Source organism: Bidens hawaiensis, unplaced genomic scaffold, assembly GCF_021521415.1.
Source record: "Bidens hawaiensis isolate Kalapana, Puna unplaced genomic scaffold, B.hawaiensis_p1.1 tig00021698_1, whole genome shotgun sequence".
Taxonomy (NCBI): domain Eukaryota; kingdom Viridiplantae; phylum Streptophyta; class Magnoliopsida; order Asterales; family Asteraceae; genus Bidens; species Bidens hawaiensis.
The window spans coordinates 311,149-336,650 of NW_027493376.1; the positions used below are offsets into that span (position 1 = coordinate 311,149).

The 25,502-nt window shown below is 41.1% G+C and overlaps 1 protein-coding gene and 1 pseudogene across 1 annotated transcript; one reads left to right on the top strand and one right to left on the bottom strand.

Annotated features, from left to right (window-relative positions):
• Window positions 1-1,266: 1,266 nt before the first annotated feature.
• LOC143564053 (uncharacterized) lies at window positions 1,267-4,730 on the bottom strand (annotated as a pseudogene).
• Window positions 4,731-8,341: 3,611 nt separating this feature from the next.
• LOC143564050 (cyclin-dependent kinase F-4-like) lies at window positions 8,342-19,337 on the top strand. The gene is made up of 2 exons (XM_077051443.1): window positions 8,342-9,168; window positions 19,146-19,337. The coding sequence occupies exons 1-2, from the start codon at window positions 8,342-8,344 to the stop codon at window positions 19,174-19,176; spliced, it is 858 nt and encodes a 285-aa protein (XP_076907558.1). The 3' UTR covers window positions 19,177-19,337.
• Window positions 19,338-25,502: the final 6,165 nt, after the last annotated feature.

The window sequence follows — 25,502 nt, forward strand, 5'->3', positions numbered from 1 at the left end:
AACTAAAAGCTCTTCTTGCTGGCGAGGAGGAATACCAAGACGATGCAGAAGGCGAAGACGCGGAGAATGAAGACGCGGCTTCATGATTGTATATAGATCCATCTCTTTTGTAATCATTATGTAACATCCATTGTAATCCCATTTGATAAATAATAAGAAGTTTGTCTTATCCGGTACACTTTGTCTTATTTTTCATAATATAAGTGTTTGTAGGATCTTCTTGTTTTGTCAATAAAGGATTGCGTTACTTCTGTTATATGAACATAAGAATCCCATCTGGTACGCGGGCTAGAGCATGTATGTTACATAAAACTAGAATGTGGGAGTAACAGTACTTTTCATAAAAAGGCATAAGCCAAATGAAATTACAAGAAATGATAGTACATGTCTTTCACTAGTCTATTAGGCACGCAGGCCAGAAATAAAAAGTAAGCAACGTGCTAAATGTAACATTTCCTCAACTGTGCCATATTCCAAGTTCTAGGGATCTCAGTCCCATCCAACTTTTCTAACTTGTAAGCGCCTTTAGATAATATTGCTTTTATCTTGTAAGCGCCTTCCCAAGTTGGATCTAGCTTGCCTGGAGGTTCCTGTCCGGAAGCCTCGTTACTGCGGAAGACGAAGTCTCCCCCATCAAATGTGCACTTTCGAACCCGCGAGTCATAATATTTATGTAGTTGGCGTTTATAGTTATGCTCGCGGATTGATGCCAACTCCCTCTTTTCTTCAAGGAGGTCAAGATTCATCCGCATCTCTTTATCATTATCTTTAATTATTAAGATTCGTGCGGATGGAATCCCGATTTCGGCTGGGATCATGGCTTCAGTACCGTAAGTTAAACTGAATGGCGTTTCAGAATTGCTGGAATTCTTTTGGGTGCGAAAGGCCCAAAGTACATAGGGCAATTCGTCGACCCAGTCGGCTCGCTTAGTGCCTAGTTTCGCCTTGATCCCTTCCTTAATCGTCCGGTTAGTCCGTTCGATCCGTTACTGGTTAAATGTGACCTCAAAATATAAACATTTTTTTACCCGTTAACGAAACAAAATGTTGATCACCCGTTACCGGCTTATATGTGATCCAATATTAAAAACCTTTTTTCAACCCATTAATAAAATAATAATTTGACAAATGACCAGGTTAAATTTGACCCAATCAAACCTTATCCTTACCCGTTAATGAAACAATAAGTTGACCCGTTATTGGGTTAAATGTGACCCAAAAATAAAAGCCTTTTTAATCCCGTTAATGAAACAAAAATTTGACTCATTAGCAGGTTAAATCTGACCTGATAAAAAAACATTTTTTAACTCGTTAATGTAACAAAAGTTGACCCGTTACCGGGTTAATTTGACCCAATAATGATAACTTTTAATTATCCGTTAATGAAACAAAAAGTTGGCCCGTTACCGGGTTAAATTTGATCCGGCAATACATACCATTTTTTACCCATTAATGAAGAATTTTCTTGACTCATGACCGGGTTAAATTTAACCTGATAACAGAAATACCGTAAATGAAACAAAAAAGCCACATGTTTACTCCATATAAATAAATTTCAAATGAACATTTACACAAATATATATTAGGAAGAAAGTAAGAAAGCAAAACAGGTAAAAAAGTAAAAACAGGCTATTACCACTAAGTCAGTAAGTCTGCTTGATGGATTTCGGCCACTCCACTTTAGTTGCCATGCTTGGTAGTAATTGCTCTTCATAGACATGCAGCTTGGTAGTTGTTGCTTGTTCAAATACTCCGTTTCTATTAAAAGACAAAAATAAATTAACAAATTACCTTACAAATTCAATTAAAACTGGAAAGTCCAAATCTTGCACACTTCTCCATTTGACAATCAAGAAACCGTAACTAAAGTAAAAAAAGAAACTCGCATCATAGTTTGCGTGTAAATTTTACTGCATTATTTAACAGGTGCATTGTTAGGGACTGATCTGAGATGACCGGTCTCCCTAGAATTAGAGAAGAACCGAACAGAATTTGGAGCAAATTTCCGATATCCTTTATTAATGCCAAACATTACCCTAATTAATAATACATAATAAATAAAGTGCTAACATTACCTTAAACATGTGATCCTCGGCCAGCCTATTGGGCTCGTTTGTATTACCCATGCACTTCTGAGAAGTGTGATACTGCATTTGGAGATGTAACTATGGTACACTTGGCATCTGGAGACTTGTGGAGCAAGTAAGCTTTCACACCTGGAACATGTTTTAGCGTTTCACTCAAAGACAGTGTGTTTCTAATAATATATAAATTGTGTGAACTAAAATCCAGGTTCAAACACTTCAAATCCCGAAAAGGCGAGCGTCGATGCACCAATTCATCTGGAAACAAGGGCTGTAACCGTGAGCGATTTGGCACGGTACAAAGTGTTAAACAACATGAGCATATGATCAAACATTATCGTCTCTTGCATTTCGAGGCAGTAACCACTATAATTGATGACCAATGAGTCAAGAACAATAGGAAGCCTACCCTTCAATTGTGGTAACCCGCTCCCTCCCCACTCAAAATATCTAAGTTTTGGAGTCGTGAATTGACAGCTTATGACATCCTGCGTGTAGCAGAAGAACGTAAATTCTGAAAGTTGCAGAGCGTGTACATTCAAAGTGTCACACCCTGCCATGGGGGCCTGGGAGTTTCAAGGACAAATTGGTACCAAGTGTAAGCAGCGGAATATTATTGATAAAAATAAGCTACAACGTTTGCACTAAGTATTTATGACAAGGTGTAACTACACAACTATCTCTTCTCTGACACTACTACAATCCCGAGGTTGGTTCTACTAATCTTCTTTGGCATCTAATCTTCTTTGTTATTGTTCGACTTACGCCTCTATCTTTAGTCATGCTCATTACAATGCTAATCCAAATCACTATCCACAAGGTACCTGAATACATGCTTAAAAGTGTCAACTAAAAAGTTGGTGAGTTCGTGAGTTTAGCTCACATACACATAAAAGAGTTAATTCATAAAAGCGCGCAAGTTTGCGTGTATGTATGTATAAAGCATGGTGCACATCAATCAAGTCCACAATCAAACCTGGAACTAGCATAAGTATCCCCAACTCATACTAGAAGTTAAACCGTCCCGGATTATCACCTTGCTAAAAGCAATAATCAAACACATAGGTTATATGCCGCAACGATCCGCAGATCTCAGCGTGGTTTACCCAACATAGGGTCACTGTGCGTGGGGTCTCCCAAATAGTACTACCCATACAAGCCTCTGGCCCGTTCCCTCGGGCTAATGATTGTGTAAAAGTTGGGACAAAATTTAGCAGTAAAACACCTCTTGTATCCAGCCCAAAAAGTTTAAGTAAAAAGGGCAGCACGAAACTCACCTCAGTCTGTATGCAATATATGTAAATGAAAGACAATCTATGAGCTTGCAACTACGCTATGAACCACCAAGTAAGCCTAGCATATATTAATCAGCAATAAGTTATTGGACAACAATATAAAATTTGTTAGTGGTATTGTGTACTAGTTAGTTCTAAGTTTCGACCAAATGTTTGATTCCCGGTGAATAAAGTTGTCTTTAATGGAAGTTTATAATTAAATAACTTAATAATATAGGTGTTGTGTGTTTGGGCATATTGTTCAACTCCCAGTAGTTTTAGTTAGCTCAATCAGTTGTTGGTTTCGATAAAGTTTTCATTTTCGGAAAGTTCGGGCCTTCATATGGACTTCGGGTTACCATATGACCATCAAAGTTATATAATTCAATTATATTAGTATCATAATTATTTTTGATTGAATCATCAGGTTATGTGATTACAAAATCCAACAATACCGATTATGATCGGTTTTGCGGTTTTTGGTGACATGTCTCGAAAGTATAGTTTTTATAAACGAGCACTTATATAATTAAAAATTATTATTTACATAAATATATATAATAAAATTAATTAATTAATTTTTTTTGGGTTATCGGGTTAACCGAGTTTCAGTTTCATTTGATTAATTTGGGTCGAGCCCATTAGCTATAGTCTTGGTAGTTCGAGTCAAGCCCATCGGCGCACGGTTCACTTCAACTATTCAACCAATATTACTCTCGGTATTAAACAATAAGTTTCCTTTAAAAAAATAAAAAAAATTCTAGCCCTGTTTTTGGGGTTGTTACACAAAGCGTCGCCATCTGTACCGACAAAACAACATACCAGTTTTAACTTGTCCAGCGCAGGAAACCCTAAGAACGGATCAAGATCTGTAATATATACCCTTTGGAGATACAAATTGGTGAGATTCTTGAACGACCCTGATCTTGGTTCCAAAAACATGCAAGTCATATCAAATGTGCTCTGTAACTTCAGGCTTGTCAACGAATCCGATGAAGTATGTAGCCAGATCGGCCACTTCTCGCTGGTTTGGTTTATAGTGTCGACGATGTTTGCTTCCAGCTCTTGGACACCATGAGAAAACGCTTAATCAAAAACTTTTTCTAAAAGAGGGGACTGCATGTTTCCCGGCAATTGAAGGATAATTTATCCAACTTGACGGATTGACGACATGTAAGGACAAAGCTATCGAAAACATCAAGTTCTTTGAAACCATAGGAGCTAAAGAAACCCATGATTTCGACAAGAGCAAAGTTTGAATACCGTGTCTAGCATCAACAGAAGAAAGAATGCGAAGCTGCAGGGGTTCTGGCATGTCTGTAAGTCTGTCCGTTTCTGTTTGTTCTTCCCTGCGTAATCTTTTAACTGCCATATCTCTTCAGCTGGGTCTGTATAATACAACCAGAAAAATAATTGTATATCAAATTCAAATTAATTAAAAAACAAAAGAAAGAAAGAAAGGTAGGGGAAGGAAAACATGTGATTTTATTTCGTGTTCCCGAGTTTAATGAAAAGGAAAGGAAGGGAAGAGAAATTAAACATTTTAGGTGTTCCCGAGTTAAGAGGAAAAGAAAATAAAGATGCATTTTCCTATTATACTCTTTAAGTAAACTATTACATGGAGTTAGATATAAGGGTAATTTAGGAATTGATAGAAGTTATAATTAGACCCAAACATTTTCTCTCCTAATCTTTCCAATTTGAGAGGATGATAATATGCTTATATTTTCTAGCCTTTTCCCTCCTTTCCCCTCCCCTCTAACTTAAAAAATCTCTGGAACATAATTTTTTTTTATATTTTCCTCTTTTTTCTTTTCCCTCCCCTTGTTAAATCAGACTCGGGAACAAAATGTAAAAGTCTAACTAGGCCAAATTAGAAAACAAAATTACAAATTTTCGACAAAAGATACAATCTGTCGACAATTCAATTGTAACCTGAATCGAAATATTAAAAATTTTCGACATAAAGATACAATCTTTGTAACCAATTTCTAACCCAAATTACAAATTGTAACCACCTTAATCCCAAAATTAGACATTAAATATACAACCAGCTTTCAATGAAATATAACCTACCAATTACTAATCTGAATCGCAGCCTTCAATTTTGATTACCAATATGCAATTTTACCCGAAAAAACATCTATCTATCTAAATTTCTATGCAGTAGAAGCGTTAGGGTTTTCGGCCAAATTAGAAAACAATATTACAAATTTTCAGCAATTGAATAGTAAAGATACAATCTTTCAACCAATTTCCAACCTTGCAAAATTACAAATTTTCGATGATAAAGATACAATCTTTGTGACCCAAATTACAAATTGTAACCTTTCAATTAAATATAACCAATTTCCAACCTGAATCGCACTTCAATTTTGATTACCGTTTAGCAACTTGGTATCGAGTGCTTTGTTTTGGTCTTAGGTGTGTTTGGGAGTGAGGAAGGACTTTTTGTTAACTTATTAATTTATATATTTTTTAAAAGAGAAAAATATGATTTGACTCCCTTTGTCTTGAGTAATATGTGCGTGAGGTACTTGAACCATTGATTTTTAAATTATACGTATTAAACCACTGAAGTTTTTGGGCGGGATCAGTATGACACCTATCGTTAGTCAAACGTTCGTTGACCCGTTACAAATTATTGAAATTACCTTTTTTACCAATAAGCCTTTAATTCAGTTTAAAAATAATAATCCAAAATCATATAGAGGCTAGGATTCAAACCCCTGGTTCACTAACCCATAGATCCAACCATGTGAACTAAGCTAATCATTAGTATCATTACATAATATGAAATATATAACACCACCTTTAACATTTCATCTTTCCCAATTTCCAATTAGTCATTTTGATGTATAAGAATGTATACATTTTTCAGTACTAAAATATCTCCAAATAAGTGTAATTTCGACAAATATTTAAGAATAAACCCCAAAAATACTTTGTTAACGTCCAAAGACAACAAATTAGCATAACAAAAATACGCATTGAAGTTGCAAACCGATGAAAGTTTAGTTGGTAGATGGTTATTGTGCCGAAAGTAAGGTACGAATTCGTTGATTCCGGAATCGACAACAAAAAAAATTGATAAAGAACTCACGTGTTGTGCTTTTTAACTATCACTAATTTAGTAGGAATCGACGTTGTCGGCACTAAATCATACAAAGAAAACCATGTGTCATGGTGGCAAACCGACACGAGTTCGATCGGTATCGAGTTACGACACTGAAGCTAAAGCAATAAGTTATTTCATCGACACTCTTAATACAACAAAATAATACATTTAAATAAAAATAAGAAGGCATAGTACATGCATATCTTTCAAAAAAACAACATAGTACATGCATTAGTCGGATGGATGTAGAGCGAATGGTGTCTAGATAACCCACAAGGTCAACATTAGTAAATTAAAAAAGAGGTCTGACTTTTTTGTCTAGTGTAAGTTTGTACCTGGTTGTGTGTTTGATGCATTGAATTATCTGCTTTAAGGCATTCCAAATATCCGACCTGGGGTGCATGCATGGTGCATACATATACGTTGCACGGCATAGCTAATGTACGGTTTTGTAAGTGTCAAGTGCCTAAATAAATAAAAAAATGATACATATATACCAGTCCCAACGACAAGTCATCAGGATAGGCGAGACAGAAATAGATAAAAAAAATCGGTGCATCCTATACCGACGACTAATCGTCGCTAAAGGCTTTTTTATACCGAAGACATCTGTCATCGGGATAGGGTCTACTAGTCAGATCAATTTTCTTGTTGAGGCATGGTTAGCATTCCTCAATACAAAACCCTATAACATACGACAAAAAATTATAAAAAAAACGTTTGCAGAACACTATTACAGACCACATATAGCTAAAACCCGTAACAAATAAATTGAAGTTGACCCGTAGAAGGAGGTGCTACAAATTTAACCATAATGGTGGTGGGAGTGCCCTCGGGGCGGAACTAGGGATGGGTTTGCCTCCATCAAAAACACCGCCCCAGGACGGGTGGTTCGAGCCCGAAGAAAACCTCCCAAATTGGCATGGCTACCCTGGAATCTTGGAGTTACAAAGAACAAGTTGTTCGTGAAAAGGTAAAGGATAGTAAAGGATGTATGGAAACACGTACTTTCAATACTCTAGCAAGTTTCTATCTTATCTTTATACTCCATCCGTCCCATTAAAAGTGTCAATATTTTCTTTTTTATTTGTCTCAGTACATATGTCCACTTTCAAAATTTATTAGCCAATTTCTAAGTTTACCCTTAAACACACACAACTAAAATTAATAAACAACATTAATGGACCCAATTTCCAAAGGTATTATTGTCATTTAGTAAGCAAAGAAAACAATAATTTAATCTACCTTAAACTTTGTGTTTTTAAACTAAGACATTTTGATCGGAACGGAGGGTGTATTAAAGAGAAGCTCCTACTTATCGAGAACATGATGAACTAACCTACAAATACGTACATAAGCACTTAAAATCGTTAAGAAACAAAGTACTATATTCTACGTCATCTAACATTAACAAAGAGCTTTATTTAAAGTTCAAATAATTAATCAAGAAATTATTTTAAAAAGTTTATTCTGTTGTTACCTAAATAAAGATTACAATATCTATACAAAATTAACAATTTCAAATTTCAATCTAAAAGTTGCGCAAAATCCTAAAACGATAATGTTTCTAACATAAAAACAAAGAGGGAAAAAAAAACTATCATTAATCTTTATAAATTAAACAATAATCTTTTCCTTGTAGTTAAAGTTATTGCATTGAGGTTTAAATTTGGTATGATTTACATACATTAATTATTAGATAACTATATACAAATCCGCTAAATATCCGATATTCGAACTAGTGTTATAAATAAACAACAAACCCTAACTTGATATCATATTATTATTCGTTATATATTCACCACCACACTACTGCCGATATTCAAATATCACGTTACTATTCTTCGATTCTCTATACACGTACAATGGAGAAATATCAAATAATCAAGCTAATTGGAAGAGGAGCGTTCGGTGTCGTCTGGAAAGCGATGAACAAGCAGACCAGTGAAGTGGTTGCGATCAAGAAAGTCGATAGATACAACACGATGGAAGACGCCATTAACCCGCCTGCAGTGAGATCACTCACCAAGATGAACAACCATCCGAATATCATTAAGCTTAAAGAAGCAATAAGAGACGACGAAGGCACGCTGTTCTTGGTACTTGAATACATGGAATATGATCTCGACACACTTATGGATGAAATTCGAACAGAGCCGTTCTCTGAACCCGAAATCAGAAACATGTGCTTCCAAATCCTTCAAGGCCTTGCGTACATGCACTACAACGGCTACATTCACTGTGATCTAAAACCCGCAAACATTCTTGTTTCGAAGAACAATGTGGTAAAGATTGGTGATCTTGGTTCGGTCCGTGAGGCGGATAGTGTACAGCCATATCCAGTTACAACAGTTTGCTATCGTGCCCCAGAGGTTTGTCTGCATGCGCCTGTTTACGACTCTTCTGTCGATATGTGGGCAGTTGGTGCCATCATGGCGGAGTTATACATCAACGAACCGGTGTTTTATTATGAAGGAGATGTGTTGGTTAAAATCTGCAGTGTGTTAGGCACCCCGACAGAAACTACATGGGTGTCGGGACTGAATCTCGCTAGAAACATATGTTACAAGTTTCAAGATTTCCCTGGTGTGCGGTTTTCTGAGTTGTTGTGGAGTGCAAGCCCTGATGCGGTTAATCTGATCGCTTCATTTCTTTCTTGGTGTCCAAGTGATAGGCTGACAGCCATGCAGGCGCTTCAACATCCTTTCTTTCATGGTTGTTACCACGTGCCACGCCTCGAAGTGTTTAACCGTGCTAAGAAAAGGGAGCGCGCTGTTGAAGGAGACAAGAAGTTTAAGAAGTTGCGCGAATGGGTCGGAAAGAGTTGAATCCATTTGAGTAATAGAACTTAGCTATATAAATGGAGTAAAAGAAGTATAGAGTGTAACAGAACTTAGCTATATAAATGTGACCGTCAACTTTGCTCACTTTTCTTAAATTTACTTTTATTTTGGTATATTTTGGATCACAAATTGAGTTATGACTAGTATTCGTACCCGCGCGATGCAGCGGGCATGCGTCAAATGCATCAGATGTTTGGGTGCTCTAGAAAATTCAACACGGCAAATTCTTAGATACAAACACGGCCAGGAATTTGTCCGTGGACAATTTTGCAATTCAACGTTTTTGAACAACTTTGACATGAATACAACATAAACGAAATCAAATCATTTGTTTTTTAAAAACTATCCATTTTTGGACATACACTTCGATCAGTTTCAACCGAAACACATTTTGGCCCGTTTCAGCCCGAACACATTTTGACGTGTTTCAGCCCGGACGCATTTTGACATGTTTCAGCCTGACACACATGTACCACAAATGTCCTTAATAGGTGGTAACTGAATCACACAGACAACGTAGTTTATCAAAATAAATTGAAACAAATGCAGAATTCATAACACACTTGATAATTACATGCATCAAGATCTGTAAAAACATGTTTCCTGGATTCAACCATCTTGCTTCAAGAAATTATATTTGAAATTAGATGTCTAAAAGGTGAAATTAAAGGTGCTCTTGTCTGCATGCACGTCTAACAAATCAATATTGAGGTCATAACTTTATTATAAATTTTGAATGTGATTAGACTAATTTAACATGATAATTCAACTACATTTAACAGGGAATCCAATATTGTTTTAAATTGAAGCTCTCAAAAATGTCTCTTAAAGTTAGATACGTTCCATCCTGAAGAAACACGGATCTACTCCCCGGGTATGGGTCCTAGATCCAATGAGTCAATAGGGTAGGATACGGTTAACTGCCAAACGATATGAACCCAACTGCCTAAAGTCCAATGACGAACACCTGCAAAACAGACACCGTGAGCTCGTTACGGGAAGCACAAGAGGGGAGGTCTTCCCGTAACCACCCTCCGGTGTGAGAATAAGTACTTTTCTGTAGAAGATAGGCACTTAAGTAAATTGAGAGAGTACAGTGGGAGTGAATGAATACCTCATGATGATCAAGGGGGTATTTATAGCCGAAGAGTGTGGGAAGGTGATTAGGCCAGCTGTCCTTTGAGAAGATGCCTGCATAACCATCTGGACACGTGTCTGTATGTAATAGGTTCATCTTATATGTTGCATGTGCATGTATAACAACCTGGACACGTGTCGCTTTACCATTGGTTAACAGTAGAATGTTGGCCATGTGCATGGTTATAACGACCTTGCCAAATTTCACTGGCTAATTGGCCGAGATATCACGTATTGTTCAAGAAAGCATCTTGGCAAGTCTTCTAGAAGATAATCGGTTATTGACAGCTGTCCCGGAGCATTTACCTCGTGGTTATTTACGCGGAAAGATATTTCTACTAACGGATAACCTTTGAGGGTGATGTGATGCTTCCATATGCGTTATGAATGTGTTTCTTCCTCAACTGATTATGCGGGTGGTTTATGTGTCCCGCGGGTGCCTTAAGAGGGACTTTTGATTGACCCGCGGGTAGTCCTCAAGGGTATTTGGGTCTTTTTGGTACCCTACCTCTATAAGTCCCCCCAGTCCAGTGTTTCTTCCGTGTGAAGTATTTTATGCGGGTGAAATTCTGGACTTAATGTGGATTTGGGGGTTTTTGACTTTACGAGTTGGTGAGAAATATCTTTTGTTGCTGTGGATAATCATAAAAAAGGACAAGTTGACCACTCGCAGGCGCGTGTGCAGGTGACAGGACGTTTGTGACGGCTGTAACTGTACCCGACTGTTCATTTATTCCACTTTTTTGAATTTCCCGCGTGACGTGTCGATCATCTACTGGATTGCTTTTTCTCTCTCTACTGTTTGTATTCCATTGCATTAATTGCGGTGGGTATAAATAGATGGAGTTAACTTCTTTTAGAAGTTTTATCGTCTTTGCCTTCTGAATCATTAACTTCCTTTCTTTCTTTGAAACCTTTGATTTTTCCTTTGATTTGCTTCAATACTGTAACGAGTTTTCTTGTAATGGAATCTGTACAATCTGAAGTTGACGAAATAGAGGTCTGCTGGGACCAAGCGGAATACCAGAAACTTATTATGACTTATGGTATTCCACCAGAGTGGGAACCGGAATTCCCCTCTGCTGGTTCTATAGCCAACTTTCCACCTCCAGGAAAGATGGCCTTATATGCCGACTATTTCGTTCATGGGAATTTCCGTCTTCCCATCACGAAGTTTTTTCAACGAGTGGTCAAGGCGTTTGGGATTCACTTATCTCAACTCCATCCTCGTGCCGTCATGCGGATTCGTGACTTCGAGTTCGTGTGTATGGCGCATGACATGGTAACTCGGTTAGATCGATTCGCTGTTTTTTATAAGATGGCTAACCGGAATGGGTGGTTTACTGAAGAAATTTCTAAGGACTGGAAGAGAAAGTTCTTTTGGGTCTCCGAGGATGTGATACCGGAGGCTATGGTTCGTCGATCTCTGAACAACGCTCTTATTGACATCACGCCAACTGCTTATGAGAAGCGTGATTGGTTTCGCAAACTTACCACTCCACCTACGCCGATGCGAGCACTTCCCGAAGAAGCTCTCGTGTGGGCGGGTATGAGTCGCTTGTGGCCTGCTCCCGATATGGAGACTGTTTTCGTTAAGCCGGACGGCCGTAAGTTTTATAGATTTTCTTTTGGGTGGTCATCCGAAGTTTTCTGTTACTTTAATTTCTGCATTTGTTTTTTCATATTTTGGATCTATGTTTAACGCCTTGTATGATGACAAGGGGTGTGTTGGGAAAACTATCCGCGATGTTAAGAAAGTGTCTGTCATGGAGAGGAATGCCAAATATTTCCTCTTTCCTGTGAATGTGCGGGCCGAGCCAATTGTCTCGGGTACTATCTTTGAAACAGGTGCGTACATTTTAAACCCACCTCCTCTTAATGTGTTGACCTCTGACAATGACGATCGTCATTCTTAGTGATGACTCTGCCATCCTTGAGGAAGAAAGCTCAGATTATGCTTCTGAGGTTACATCTGTCTATCATTTATTAGCAGAGCTTTACCGGAAGAGGCCTTTCCACGCATCGCAGGCGAGTGATGCGGGTACTATTGCTTCGGTCGCGGATAAAGAACCGAAAACGAAGAAACGTCGGACCCATCGTCCGCGGAAACCACTACCGCCTAGCCTTTCGGTACGACTGGGGACCATGACCGGTACGTTCGTATATGTTAGATTTTTGTTGTACAGGATAATGAGGTCTGACTTTGATTGTGCTATGCAGATCCGTCCATTGTTAAGGGCCACACATTTGGTAAGCTACCAACGCCGGAACCAAATGTTGAAAAGCACCCGTCGTCTCCTCCGGAGAAAGAGGCAGAGAAGCCTGTTACTCCTCCTGTTGGAACGACTGTGGAGGGGTCTAGCGTTCAACCGGCGACTACTGGACCGTTGGATTACCTTTTTCAAGGTGGGGATGTTGCTAGTTTTCAGCATGATAACCCTGAGGTTACCGCTGAGGGCTTCAGGGTTAATGAATCTCCCCTTCGATCCGCCTCTCAATTTTATTCTACTTCTTTGCCTTTTATGTCGAGCGAGGAAGGAGACTTTCATTTTGGGCCATCTGCCCCTGAGATTGGGGGAGGTTCTTCGCAGAATGTTCCCCAGCAAACTTCCTCCTCCCCTATCCGTCTCGGGACTTCAAGTTCTCAATTTTTTGGGAACGTACAATTAGGAGGAGACTATGATTTGTTTGTCCCACCTTGGGACATTGTCAATGGGTCGCGAGTTTCCGACCCAAAAATTTGTATGAGTTTTGTCGAACACTGCATGCCACCTGCTGAGATAGCGCATCAGATACCCGCTCCCGCCAAGAACTTCATACTGATTTGGCTGTTTCTTTGACGAACAGCTTGGCTTGTAGCCAAGAAATCTTGCGGGAGTGGAGGACAATGGGCGGGAAGCTTGGTGCGGCTTCTGAGGCCATGAAGGTTGCGGAAAGAGAGGCTGAGGAGTAGCGGAAGGCAGCAGTTGCGGCGAAATGGAAGCAAGTCGACGCTAAGGCTGCACTCAAGCTAGAGAAAGACCGGAGCACTGCTGCTGCTAAGAGTTGGAAAGAGGCCTGTGAAAGGTCTAATGCCACTCTTGAAGCTTCTCGATCCGAAACTCAAAGAAAGAAAGATGAATTGACGTGGGCACAGGATGAAGTGTCACAGCAAAATGCCCGATTCAAGAGCTCGAGGAAGCTTTGAAATTGCAAGGGGAGCAAGCTGAGCTTAAAGATAAAACGATTGTTGAGATGCAGTCCGCTTATGACTCCCTTTTGCAATCCCAAACTGAAGCGGACGCCCGCGCCTCCACTGAATTAGGAGAACTTTGTGGCAGGGCGGAGCGTGCTGAGCAGGAGAGGCAATACTTCCTCAACTGTGGTCTTGACTCAGTAAGTTTCTCTTAAATACTACTTAACTCCCGCATTCTTATTTTCATGGTGTTGACAAACTTCGTTTATAGGTCATCCGTCATGTCAAGAGAAGCACAGAGCTTACTGATTGTTTTGTAAACTTGGCGACTGCTTCTGAAGGCTTTGGCCAGGTGAAAGGTTTTGACGAAGGATTGGCATTTGCCCAATTTGGACAACGTATTGAGAGTCACCCGCTCTATGGCCTCGACGAGAAGCAGGAGTTGGACATGCGGGTGAAAGAGTATGATGATCGGACCTTCCCGCTGCAACACATGCTTTTGGAATTTGCTTCGTCCGAAGATGGCGTGAAGCAGCTGCGGGTATGCATCGATGATGAATCTGATAATGATGAGTCCGATGATGATGACAAATCTGATGATGGCAAGGCGGAAGACGTGACGCATACTGCGAACCCTTAGGTTATGTGTAGGCGCTAGAATTTAAACTTGTACTTTCTTTTCATGTTTTTGTAATCACTGTTTTTGGATATTAATGAAAAGAATTTCATGTGCACATTAACTCCTGTGGAATATCTTTCTTTGAATCTTGAATTTTTGCAAGTTGGGTAGATAATACTGATGATGTGGCGGAGAGAAGTTTTTAAACGGTGGCTGACAGGACGTGTAAAACGCTTGTTTTGACAGCCTGTAAGCACTTTCTCGAATCTCCCGCCTGACGTGTCAGTCATCCTGTGGCCCAAAATTTTCTCTTTCTTCTGTTAGTCTGACGGTCGCATTAATTGCGATGAGTATAAATAGGCCTTAAAGTCTTCAATCCATTCTTATCACTTACATATTTTCTCCTTACTCATATCAAAGAACTTCTCTTTCTTATATCCGTTTCACATATTTTCCATAAAATGGCTGCCCCGAAAGAAAAATCCTCCCTCTATTACTGAAGTCGGATGTGATATCAAAGAGAAAGACTTCGAGGACGTTAAAAACGTGTATGGATTCCCTCCGAAATAGGAAGCCGAACGTCCGTCAAGAGGAGCTATTGCAACGGAGCCCCCGGCGAAGAAAATGGCCATCTACGTGGACCATTTTACCACAGGTAATTTTCGCCTGCCTGTGACGAAGTTCGTTCGATCTATAATGAGGGCCTATGGGCTCCATCTGTCCCAGATTCACCCGTTTGGGATGTTGAGGATCCGTCATTTCGAGTTATGTTGTCTATCTCACAACTCTTATCCATCCGTAAATATGTTCGCCGTTTTCTACAAGATGACATACCGTGAAAGGTGGTATAGTTTCGCTACCACCGGTAAAGGTTCCGTTGCTTTGAGTGGCTCCGGAGCCTTCACGGGTGGAAGTCCAAATTCTTTTGGATTCGCGAGGACACCATTCCCTTTGCCATGACCCGACGGAAGACGGAGGATGCGGCCCCTGAGATTCTGGCTATTGAATATGAAGGTCATAAATGGTTTGACACTTTGACCAAGACGCCGACACCCATGCGCCCGATTCATGAAGGGGCGATGGTTTATGCGAGGATGAGTCGGTTGTGGCCGTTTCCTGTTTTGGAACCCTACTATGAGAACACTGCCGGAGGTAAGTTGATATTTGTACCTATCGGGGCTTTTTCATTTTGTTATTTAAACTTTTCCACTGGTTGCAGGTGAAGGTATAGTTTTGTCCACTTTGTTGGACAAGGTGGGGGGCATGATGGTGCGTCGCCCCATTGCCCATATGACGTGCCGTTTTTAGAGCGCATGCGGGACAACTTCCTGTTTTCCACCACCCTCACCCCAGAGCCCATTGTTTCTGAGGCAATGTATGCACAAGGTGAGGAATTTGTCAAGAAGTGCGAAGGTATTTCCCAACCCCGCCCTGTAACCGCCGTTACTTCAAGCGGAGTGATCGTACTTTTGTCATCTAGCGAAGAGTCGTCACTCTGTGAAGGAGGGTTATCACTTAGTGCTACTATCCTTCTCCCTCTTCTGCAGGTTTGACCCGCAAGCCAGATTTGAAGACCACCACCGACCCAACAACTGGTGAGGAGGGTGGTCCTCAGACCTTTGAGGGCGAACCTCAGGTAACGGAGGTGGAGGGCTCTAAGGCTGCCAGTAGGCGAAAAGCGCAGCCCGCTGACGCCGCGCCTCCTAAAAAGAAGAAGAAGAAGGGAAAGAAAACCGAGGTTCTGGACCTAGGTGCCCGCCTTCGAGAGCTTTCTGCTCGGGATGTTTCCAAGGGTAAGCTTTAAACCTTTATGATAGTTCTTCCATTTATTTCTTCTTGGTAACTTGAAGATTTTCATTGTTTGGAATACTCAAGGTTTGAAGGATTCTGTTGCTATCAAGCCCCTAACTCCACCGATCAATTTGTCAGATTCTTCTCCTATTAGGGAGAAAGAGGTTGGTGGGGTTGATCAATTCCACGCATTTCCACCCCACAATGAGCATGACTTCTAAAAACAGGGTGGGGATAATGTGTTTAGACATAGAGGGAAAACTTCCTCTTCTTAAGTAGGTGAAGACACTTCTCCGCATCATCTTCGATGGACGTTACGGCGGAACTCTGTGCTGAATGATGCGGACGTTTGCCAGGAATATCTCGACGAGAGTCTTCCTTCTGCAGAGAAGGAACGACAACGTCGCTGCGTCCGCAAAGATCTGTTCGACTCAACTCCTATCACGTGGCGAACGCTGTATCTACCAACCAGAAACTTCGCCGGGATTGGTTAGCTATGAATGATGAGTTGGAGGAAACCTAGCGGAACTTGCTTGATGCCAAGAAGGAGGCTCTCAAGGCATTAACTGACGCTCGAGACAGTCATCGAGCTATGGAAGTGGCGAAGGCCGAACAACTTGCTGCTGAGGAAGCTAGGGCTGTTATCCAAAAACAGCTGGATGACCAAGCTGAGCTGATAAAGACCCTTCAGGCTGACTCCGCAGCTAAAGAAAAGCGCTTGTCTGCTCTTAATGCTAAGAGTCAAGACCAAGCGTTGGAGTGTGCTAAGCATAAGATGGATCTCATCCAAGTTCATGCGGACAAGAAGTGGCTTCTATCAACAGTGATTCCCAAGGTACTAAGTCTGTTTAGTTTAATCCGTTTAGATGTGTATGAGCTTACACCTGTTTGTTGTGCTTAATAGGTTATTACTGATGTTCGAAATAGTGATGACCTTGGGAACTGTGTCGCAATACTTCTCCGTGCTTCCGAACAAGCAGGCCGGCAAATGGGTTTTGAAGAAGGCTATAATTTTGCTTCCAAAGGGAAAGTGCCGGAGGAGTATGTTTTGGCTGGTGTGGATACCGCCTCCATCCTTATCGAGAAAACTAAGGATTATGACACTCTGAAATTCTCCCTCTCCGATCATATATCGGAGCTTGCGGACAAAGAAGATTCTATAGATCAATTAAAGAATTTGTTGAACCTTGATGAGGAAGAAGCGGAAGCTGATGACACCACGGAAGAAGATGCAACCCCATAGGTGTATAGGTCCTTATTGTAAATACTTTTTCTGCTTGTAATCTCGTTTGACTATCCGATAAGAAGTCTTGTTTTCTTCCGGTGCACTTTGTTTTATGTACCATAATATAAGTGTCTATCCCGGACTTCGTTTGCGTCAATAAAATATTACAACTTATCAAAATAGTGCATAACTATCATAAGTTTCTTTATAACTAGGCATAAGCCGTCAGAGGAAATTACACAATTACTGAACTATGTGGGCGCGTAGGCCGAAAATAAAAGACAACTAGGAGCACTACATGTAGCATTTCCTTAATTGTGCTGCATTCCACGTCCGAGGAATCTCAGTCCCATCTAATTTCTCCAACTTGTAGGCACCTTTGGATAGCACTAGTTTGATTTTATAAGGTCCTTCCCAAGTTGGGGCTAACTTGCCCGGAGGCTCCTGTCCGGATGCCTCGTTGTTGCGGAAGACAAAATCTCTCCCATCGAATTCGCATACTTGGACCCGCGAGTTGTAGTATTTTTGAAGCTGCCTTTTGTAATTGTGCTCGCGAATCGATGCTAATTCTCGTCTTTCCTCGAGCAAATCGAGAATCATCTGGAGTTCGCGATCGTTATCGTTGATTAACAGGACCCTCGCGGATGGGATCCCGATTTCTGCCGGAATCATGGCTTCAGTGCCATAGGTTAGGCTAAACGGCGTTTCTGAATTACTAGAGTTTTTCTGGGTGCGGAAGGCCCAAAGTACATGGGGTAACTCGTCAACCCAACCGGTCTGTTTAGTACCCAACCTTGCCTTAATTCCTTCCTTGATAGTTCGGTTGGTCCTTTCGACTTGACCATTTGCTTGCGGGTGAGCTACAGATGTGAAAACTTGGGTTACCTGAAGTTCTCTTAGCCATTCTTGTAGTCCGCTATCAGCAAATTGGGTCCCATTGTCACTTACCAACTGTTGTGGGAGGCCAAATCGGCAGATGATGAATTCCCACAGGAATTTCTTAACGTTTGATGCCGTTATTGAGGCGACTGGTTTGGCTTCTACCCACTTGGTGAAGTAATCAATGGCCACTATCAGGAACTTGACTCGTCCCGGGGCTTCTGGGAAAGGTCCCATAATATCAATAGCCCATTTTTGGAACAGACAGGCAGAAGTGACCGAGATCAGTTCGTTTTTAGGACGCAAGGTATTGGGGGCATGGCGTTGGCAATAATCGCACTTTCTAATTTCTTGCACAACGTCCAAATGCATGCCGGGCCAATAGTATCCCGTGTTCATAATTTTCGCAACTGTCATTCTTGGCCCCGCGTGTAGTCCAGATACCCTCGTGGATGTCTCGAATTAGGTAATTTGCATCCTCTGCGTCTACACATCGTAACAGCGGGCCGAGGAACGATCTCCGATACAAAATGCCATCAGTCATCTGGTAGTTTAAAGCTTTGTGCTTGATCTTCCGAGCCTCAGCTTTTCCTGCTGGGAGTGCTCCGGAAGATAAGTAAGCTTTGATGGGTGTCATCCAGGACTCGACATTGGTCTGGATTACCAGTACTTGATTTTGTTGAACGGATGGATGGTCCAAGACTTCTACTCGAATATCTTTGGCAAAATGCTCTAAGTTCGTTGAAGCTAGCTTACTAAGGGCGTCTGCCGATTTATTTTCACTCCTCTTTATGTTAATAATATTTAAAGACGTGAATTGGCGAATCAGGAATCTCGCTTGGGATAAATAAAAAGCCATAACATCGTTCTTAGCATCATACGTTCCATTTATTTTTCCCGCGATTAGCATGGAATCCACCCGAGCTTCTAAATGTTTTACCCCAAGCTTTTTCACTATCCGCAGGCCTGCCAGGAAGGCTTCGTATTCTGCCTCGTTGTTATTACTCTTGAAGTCTAACTTGATGGCGTAAGTAAATTCATGCCCCTCGGGGTTGACTAGCCTTAAGCCTGCACCTGACCCTTCGCTGCTGGAAGCTCCATCCGTGAACAATGACCAAACTTGCCCTTGTTCCGGGGGTACTTGGGGTTGTTGTTCAATGAGACATTTCTACTATTTGTGTTGCGGAGTTTCTGTGACGAAGTCCGCCAGCACTTGTCCCTTGATATCCGGTCTTGGTTTATACTCGATTGAGTATTCACCTAATTCAATGGCCCACTTTGCCAGTCGAACGACAATTCAGGCTTGCTCAATACGTTCTTGAGTTTATACCCGGTTAGTACATTGATGGGGTGGCCCTGGAAATATCTGCTGAGTTGTCTGGCGGCATAGATCAGTGCTAATACCAGCTTTTCCAACATTGAATATCTTGTTTCCGGGTCCGATAATGTTCTACTGACATAATAAATTGGAGTTTGGACATTTTTCTTGTCTGTCAATAGGACATCCCCCACAGCAATGTCGGATGCCGACAAATATAGTGTTAATGGCTCACCCGCGTGTGGAGCAGTTAACGTGGGTAATTCCATTAAACACTTCTTGACTTCTTGGAACGCTTGCTCGGCTTCCGGAGTCCATCTAAATTGTGCCTTTTTGAGGCAATTTCTCAGAGTTGAAATGAACGGATAAGATTTAGCAGCGTGGTTTGCCAGAAACCTATTTAATGCTACCAATCTCCCGTTAAGTATTTGAACTTCTTTGAGGGATGCTGGGGATGGCATGCGGGCTACTGCTTGTATCTTGTCTGGATTAACCTTGAAACCCGTGCCTGTAATGATTACCCCGAGGAACTTCCCGTCCTCCATTCCAAAGGAACACTTTGCTGGATTGAGTTTCATGTTGATACTTTTTAGTGTTTCGAAAGTTTCCTCTATGTCCCTCAGCATTTGATCTTCTTCGATGCTTTTGATCACTAAATCATCCATGTAAACTTCGAGGTTTTGACTTATCTGACCTTTGAAGGCTTGATCCATCAGCCTTTGATACGTGGCCCCCGCGTTTTTTAAGCCTAAAGGCATCATTCTGTAGCAGAATGTGCCTTGATCGGTGCGGAACGCTATCTTGTCCTCATCACCAGCCGCCATATGAATCTGGTGATACCCTTTGTAGGCATCGAGGAAGCACTTGAATTTGAATGGGGCCACAACGTCTACCTTTAAATCAATTTCCGAAAGTGGGTAACAATATTTCGGACACGCCTTGTTTAGATCTTTGTAATCTATACACATCCTCCATGTTCCATTACTTTTTGGGACCATCACCGGGTTAGCCACCCATGTTTGGTACTTGATATCTCGGATGATTCCGGCGTGAAGAAGGTCTTTCACTTGCTCGTTCATGGCTTTTGTTTGTTCGGGGCCCATTTTAAGCTTCTTTTGCACAATTGGGGTGATCAACGGGTTCACCTTTAATTTGTGCTCTGAAATGTTCCGCGGGACACCTGTCATGTCCGCGGGTTGCCATGCGAAAATGTCGATATTCTTTGTCAATAATTGTTTCAGAAAAGTTCGGACAATTTCGGAGATAGCCGGACCAATTACTACGGTTTGATCGGGAAATTTCTTGTTGAGGATCCACTTCTCCGGTTCAGTCCTCTGGTTTTGTTTGGAAACTTTGTTCGGCCTTGAACTTTCAGTTGTGTAGCAATGTCGGTTAACATGAATTATTGCTACGCCAGTGCAGGTCGGGACCCCTTCTGCTCCGTGAGCTGTGGACGGATGAGCATTGAAATCACCAATTGCCTTCCGTCTGAGGATAATATCATGTTTGGATCTTGTCGGTAAAACTAAGAATTCAACCTCCTCTGTTCGTGAGTGAACTCTGTCACTAAGTGTAACCGGGAAAGTAATGACACCCCTCAGGTGCATTATTTCCCCACCAAACCCAGAAACGGGTGCGTGAATAGGTTGCAATTGTTCTTTATCCTCTTCTTCAAGTTGTTCAAAGCACTGTTCATACATAAATGTCGGACGTACTACCGGTGTCGAAGAACACATATTGCGACCGGTAGTGTCCGAATAAGGCAGTGACTATCAAAGGGTTTTTGTTACATGGTCCTCCTTTGATACGAGGAAAAATGACTGGCTCATTTTTCCACTCTTCGTCCTCAAATTCTTTTCTTTTCCCGCTGGTCTGCTGGCCTCCGTGAATCAACGTTCAGATCTTTTATTTTCCTTTTGGCCAGGCCCTGGTTGTCCTTTGCGGGAGGTTTACCAGCCCCTGATCTTACATTCTTGATCAAATGGTTTAACTTTCCGTTTTTTACCGCTGCCTCTATTTCATTTCTTAAGGCCACACATTCGTTTGTGTTGTGCTCTATGTCATCATGGTATGTACACCGTTTATTACTATCAAGGAATGATTTCCTTGGTAATGGTTGAGGCTTGCGGAAACTCAGATTCTCTGTTGTGCGGATTTCTGATGGAGATTTTGACAACTGAGTCCAACTGTTATTGGAAGAACGTGCTGGAAAGTTACGTTTGTTCTTGTTGCTAATCAATGATCTCGCATCAAATTTCTTTGGTGCTTATGTACTTGGTTGTAGTCTAGACCAAATTGGCCCTTTGGCTTGTCTATTTGGTCTTGGGGTTTGGAATTCGACTCTTGGCACTTGTTTTTGACTTCTGGATCCCAAGGTTTTCTCAGTTCTTGCGAATAGCTTAGCTGACGTCATGATTTCGTCCCAAGATTTGGGCATACCATCTCTCCCGGTTAGAGTACGAATCAGGGCATCACTATTTACATTTTTTCTAAATGCTCCCCGCAGCATGTCTTCACTAACCCCGCCAATATTAAGGCTCTCATTATTGAAACGGGTAATGAAATCCTCAATGGATTCATTATTTCGCCTTACTACATCAAGTATTTCAGACGGGTCACGAGTGTGTTTCTTTTGTTGACTAAAGTGTTGGGAAAACTTTGCTACGAAGTTTTTCCAACTCTTAATGTGTTCGCAAGGCAATTTTTCAAACCATTCACGTGCAGCTCTAGTAAATGTCAATGCGAACATATGACACCAGTATGGAAGAGTCCAACCACTGACTCCTCCGACCGCTTCGAACCTTAGCAAGTGATCATTGGGGTCCGTCATCCCGTTATATGTCCCAAAGGATGTTGGTATTTTTGCGTTTACCGGGGACGGAGCTGTCACGATAGCCGGAATGAACTTGGATTTTTCTGCAAATGATTCCGGGCGATATGGTTTGGAAAAATCGTGTTCCGCATTGCTGTAATATTCTGTGTGGCGAATAACCGACCGCGGATGACTAGCCTCTCCAAATGGAAGAAAACGGCTGTCTCCACTGTAATAGCTACCTCCCGGATGATATGTCAAGTCATGTCCGTCTAGTTTTTCTTCGTAAGACGGTACTCGCATATTTATGCGGGGACGAGGACGTAACCTTGGGATTTCTTTCTGGTATTGCTCTTCTGGATGATTGTACTGAATATGACTTCCTCTTATCGGAGGAGAAATATATCTCCTAGGAGGATCATCATAGCTTAGGGTACGGGCGTGAAGTCTCTTCATTCCGTACCCTTCGTCCATATTCAGCGGCCAAACTCTCTTGTTGGATACGGAACCACTCATCCGGAGACAAGAGTTCCTCAAATCTATGGCTTGTTGTATGAGTTTTCTTCAGGGCTGAGTCACCTGAATTTTCTTCGAGGTCCAATTCTAGGTGAGTCCGGCTATTTTCTCTCATAATTCGCCCAAGATCTCCCAAATTGGAACCTCTCTGAGCTGTAACCCCTCCTAGATCGTTGGGCGGGGTACCAGCTAGTGTTACTACATTTCTTGTACCCACTGGAGCAGCGTCTGCTAGTGGGGTAAGATGCTTTCGAGTTGATGAACCACCCAAAGTAAAACCTCCGGGTGTCACAACATCATCTTGCTCATCGGGAGTAAGATTCTGAGCGAACAATGACGTTGCTCTCTCACGTGTTTCTTGGTTAGTAACACGTGGGGTTTGTTCTGAGGTCCCCGTCGGCCCTTTAGGAATTTGATTCATATCGTAACTTCGAAAACAAAAATTGTTGTTCTAACAAAAACACGGATTGCGCCAATTAAAAAACACGGATCTACTCCCTGGGTATGGGTCCTAGATCCAATGAGTCAACAGGGTAGGATACGGTTAACTGCCAAACGATATGAACCCAATTTCCTAAAGTCCAATGACGAACACCTGCAAAACAGACACCGTGAGCTCGTTACGGGAAAGACAATAGGGGGGGGGTTCTTCCCGTACTTATTCTCCGTGAGCGCGTGAGAATAAGTATTGTTCTGTAGAAGATAAGCACTTAAGTGAATTGAGAGAGTACAGTGGGAGTGAATGAATACCTCATGATGATCAAGGGGGTATTTATAGCCGAAGAGTGTGGGAAGGTGATTAGGCCAGCTGTCCTTTGAGAAGATGCCTGCATAACAGTCTGGACACGTGTCTGTATGTAACAGGTTCATCTTATACGTTTCATGTGCATGTATAACAACCTGGACATGTGTTGCTTTACCGTTGGTTAACCGGAGAATATTGGCCATGTGCATGGTTATAACGACCTTGCCAAATGTCACCGGCTAATTGGCCGAGATATCACATATTGTTCAAGAAAGCATCTTGGCAAGTCTTCTAGAAGAAAATCGGTTATTGACAGCTGTCCCGGATCATTTACCTCGTGGTTATTTACGCGGAAAGATATTTCTACTAGCGGATAACCTTTGAGGGTGTTATAATGCTTCCGCATGCGTTATGAAGGTGTTTCTTCCTCAACTGATTATGCGGGTGGTTTATGTGTCCCGCGGGTGCCTTATGAGGGACTTCTGATTGACCTGCGGGTAGTCCTCAAGGGTATTTGGGTCTTTTTGGTACCCTACCTCTATACATCCTGAAATATTGCAAACTAAAGAAGCAAGCACGTATCAGAAACCAATATAATAAAGATGAAAAACAAATCAACAGAATATTATTTATTTTATTACCCCCAATAATCAGGTTCTTTATTCAACTTTTAAGAATCTTAAAAAATGTTTTTGATACATGCATGTAAAATGATGAACATGAGTATCAACTTACCGGACATTATAAAAGGAAGAGCTGGTCATAATCCAATCTGCAGAACACACAAAGACACTTTCATCTGAACATTGTCGTAAAGTGTGGTTTAGTTAATACAGTCTCAAAGATTCCTCGGTTCTAATTTATTTACTTTGGGTTTAGTGATAAATTACTTTTTAGTTAATAATAAGTAATACCACAACCTCGGTATCCATATTCTCCACCATTTTCCTATCCTATTGTTCCTATTGATAAACTAACAACAACATTCAACAAACAGTTCGTTAGCGTTTAGGGTTGCTCGGTAATAATCGACCATACACCATTAAGAAATAGAAAACAGAGCTCCCAAAGAAAAACATTCTTAAAACTCATAAACATATTCAAACAGTTAGCTATAAAACAAAGCTAACTTAGATGTTTATAGCTTTCTTATTACAAAGATCAATCAAGAAGTCAATTAGAACCACATGGCAAAATCATAACAGAACGATTACAAAAAGATTGATAAAGAACAATATAACGAATGATTAGGCAATCGTACGCAGTACGTATTGGACCTATCACCTATGCATGTTTCCTTAGCCCACCGCTTCCACCCTGAATCTCTTGCCGGAACCCCAAATTGATGGATTCGCAAATTAAATAGAATTATGTGAACCATAAACCCGTTCCGACCCATTAAGTTACTGGGCGCGCGTCCCAACTCTCAATCACCAGGCCATGTTATGTGTATAGGGTCAAACCAAAAATGTTTAGTTATATCAGATAGGTCGGAACTGATCCAAACTCTAAATATGAACGTAAGTCGGGAACCGAAAACCTAACTGTTTAGGTGGCTAAAACAAAAACCTTTTATGGCTTACTGGGTTCGGGTTCAGAAGGGCCTGCACTATGAAATTCGGTGCTTAAAAGGTTTCGGGCTGTCACACCCCGACCAAAGGCGGCGGAACATGATAAGGTGTAACGGATTGCCCAAGAACACAAGACACTATTAAAGTGACAATATTTAAACAACTCATTAATTTAATTCAATCACCAAAAGTAATACATCTTGTTCATACAAAATAACACCAAATATAAGAATTTAATTGTTCATTCTTCTAATAAATTAAACGGTCTAAAATAAGATAGTATATTCAAACTCCAATCAACCAATAATCAAACCTGTAATAATGCATAAAATAATATTTGTCAACACGTATGTTGGTGATCAATTTCATAGTTTTGAGTATATATAATATTAGGA

Coding starts and splice junctions, on each gene's coding strand:
- LOC143564050 (XM_077051443.1), top strand. CDS start 8,342: ATGGAGAAATATCAAATAATCAAGCTAATTGGAAGAGGAGCGTTCGGT. Junction 9,169..19,145: donor AGGCTGACAGCCATGCAGGC/GCTTCAACATCC, acceptor TGCCTCGTTGTT/ATTACTCTTGAAGTCTAACT.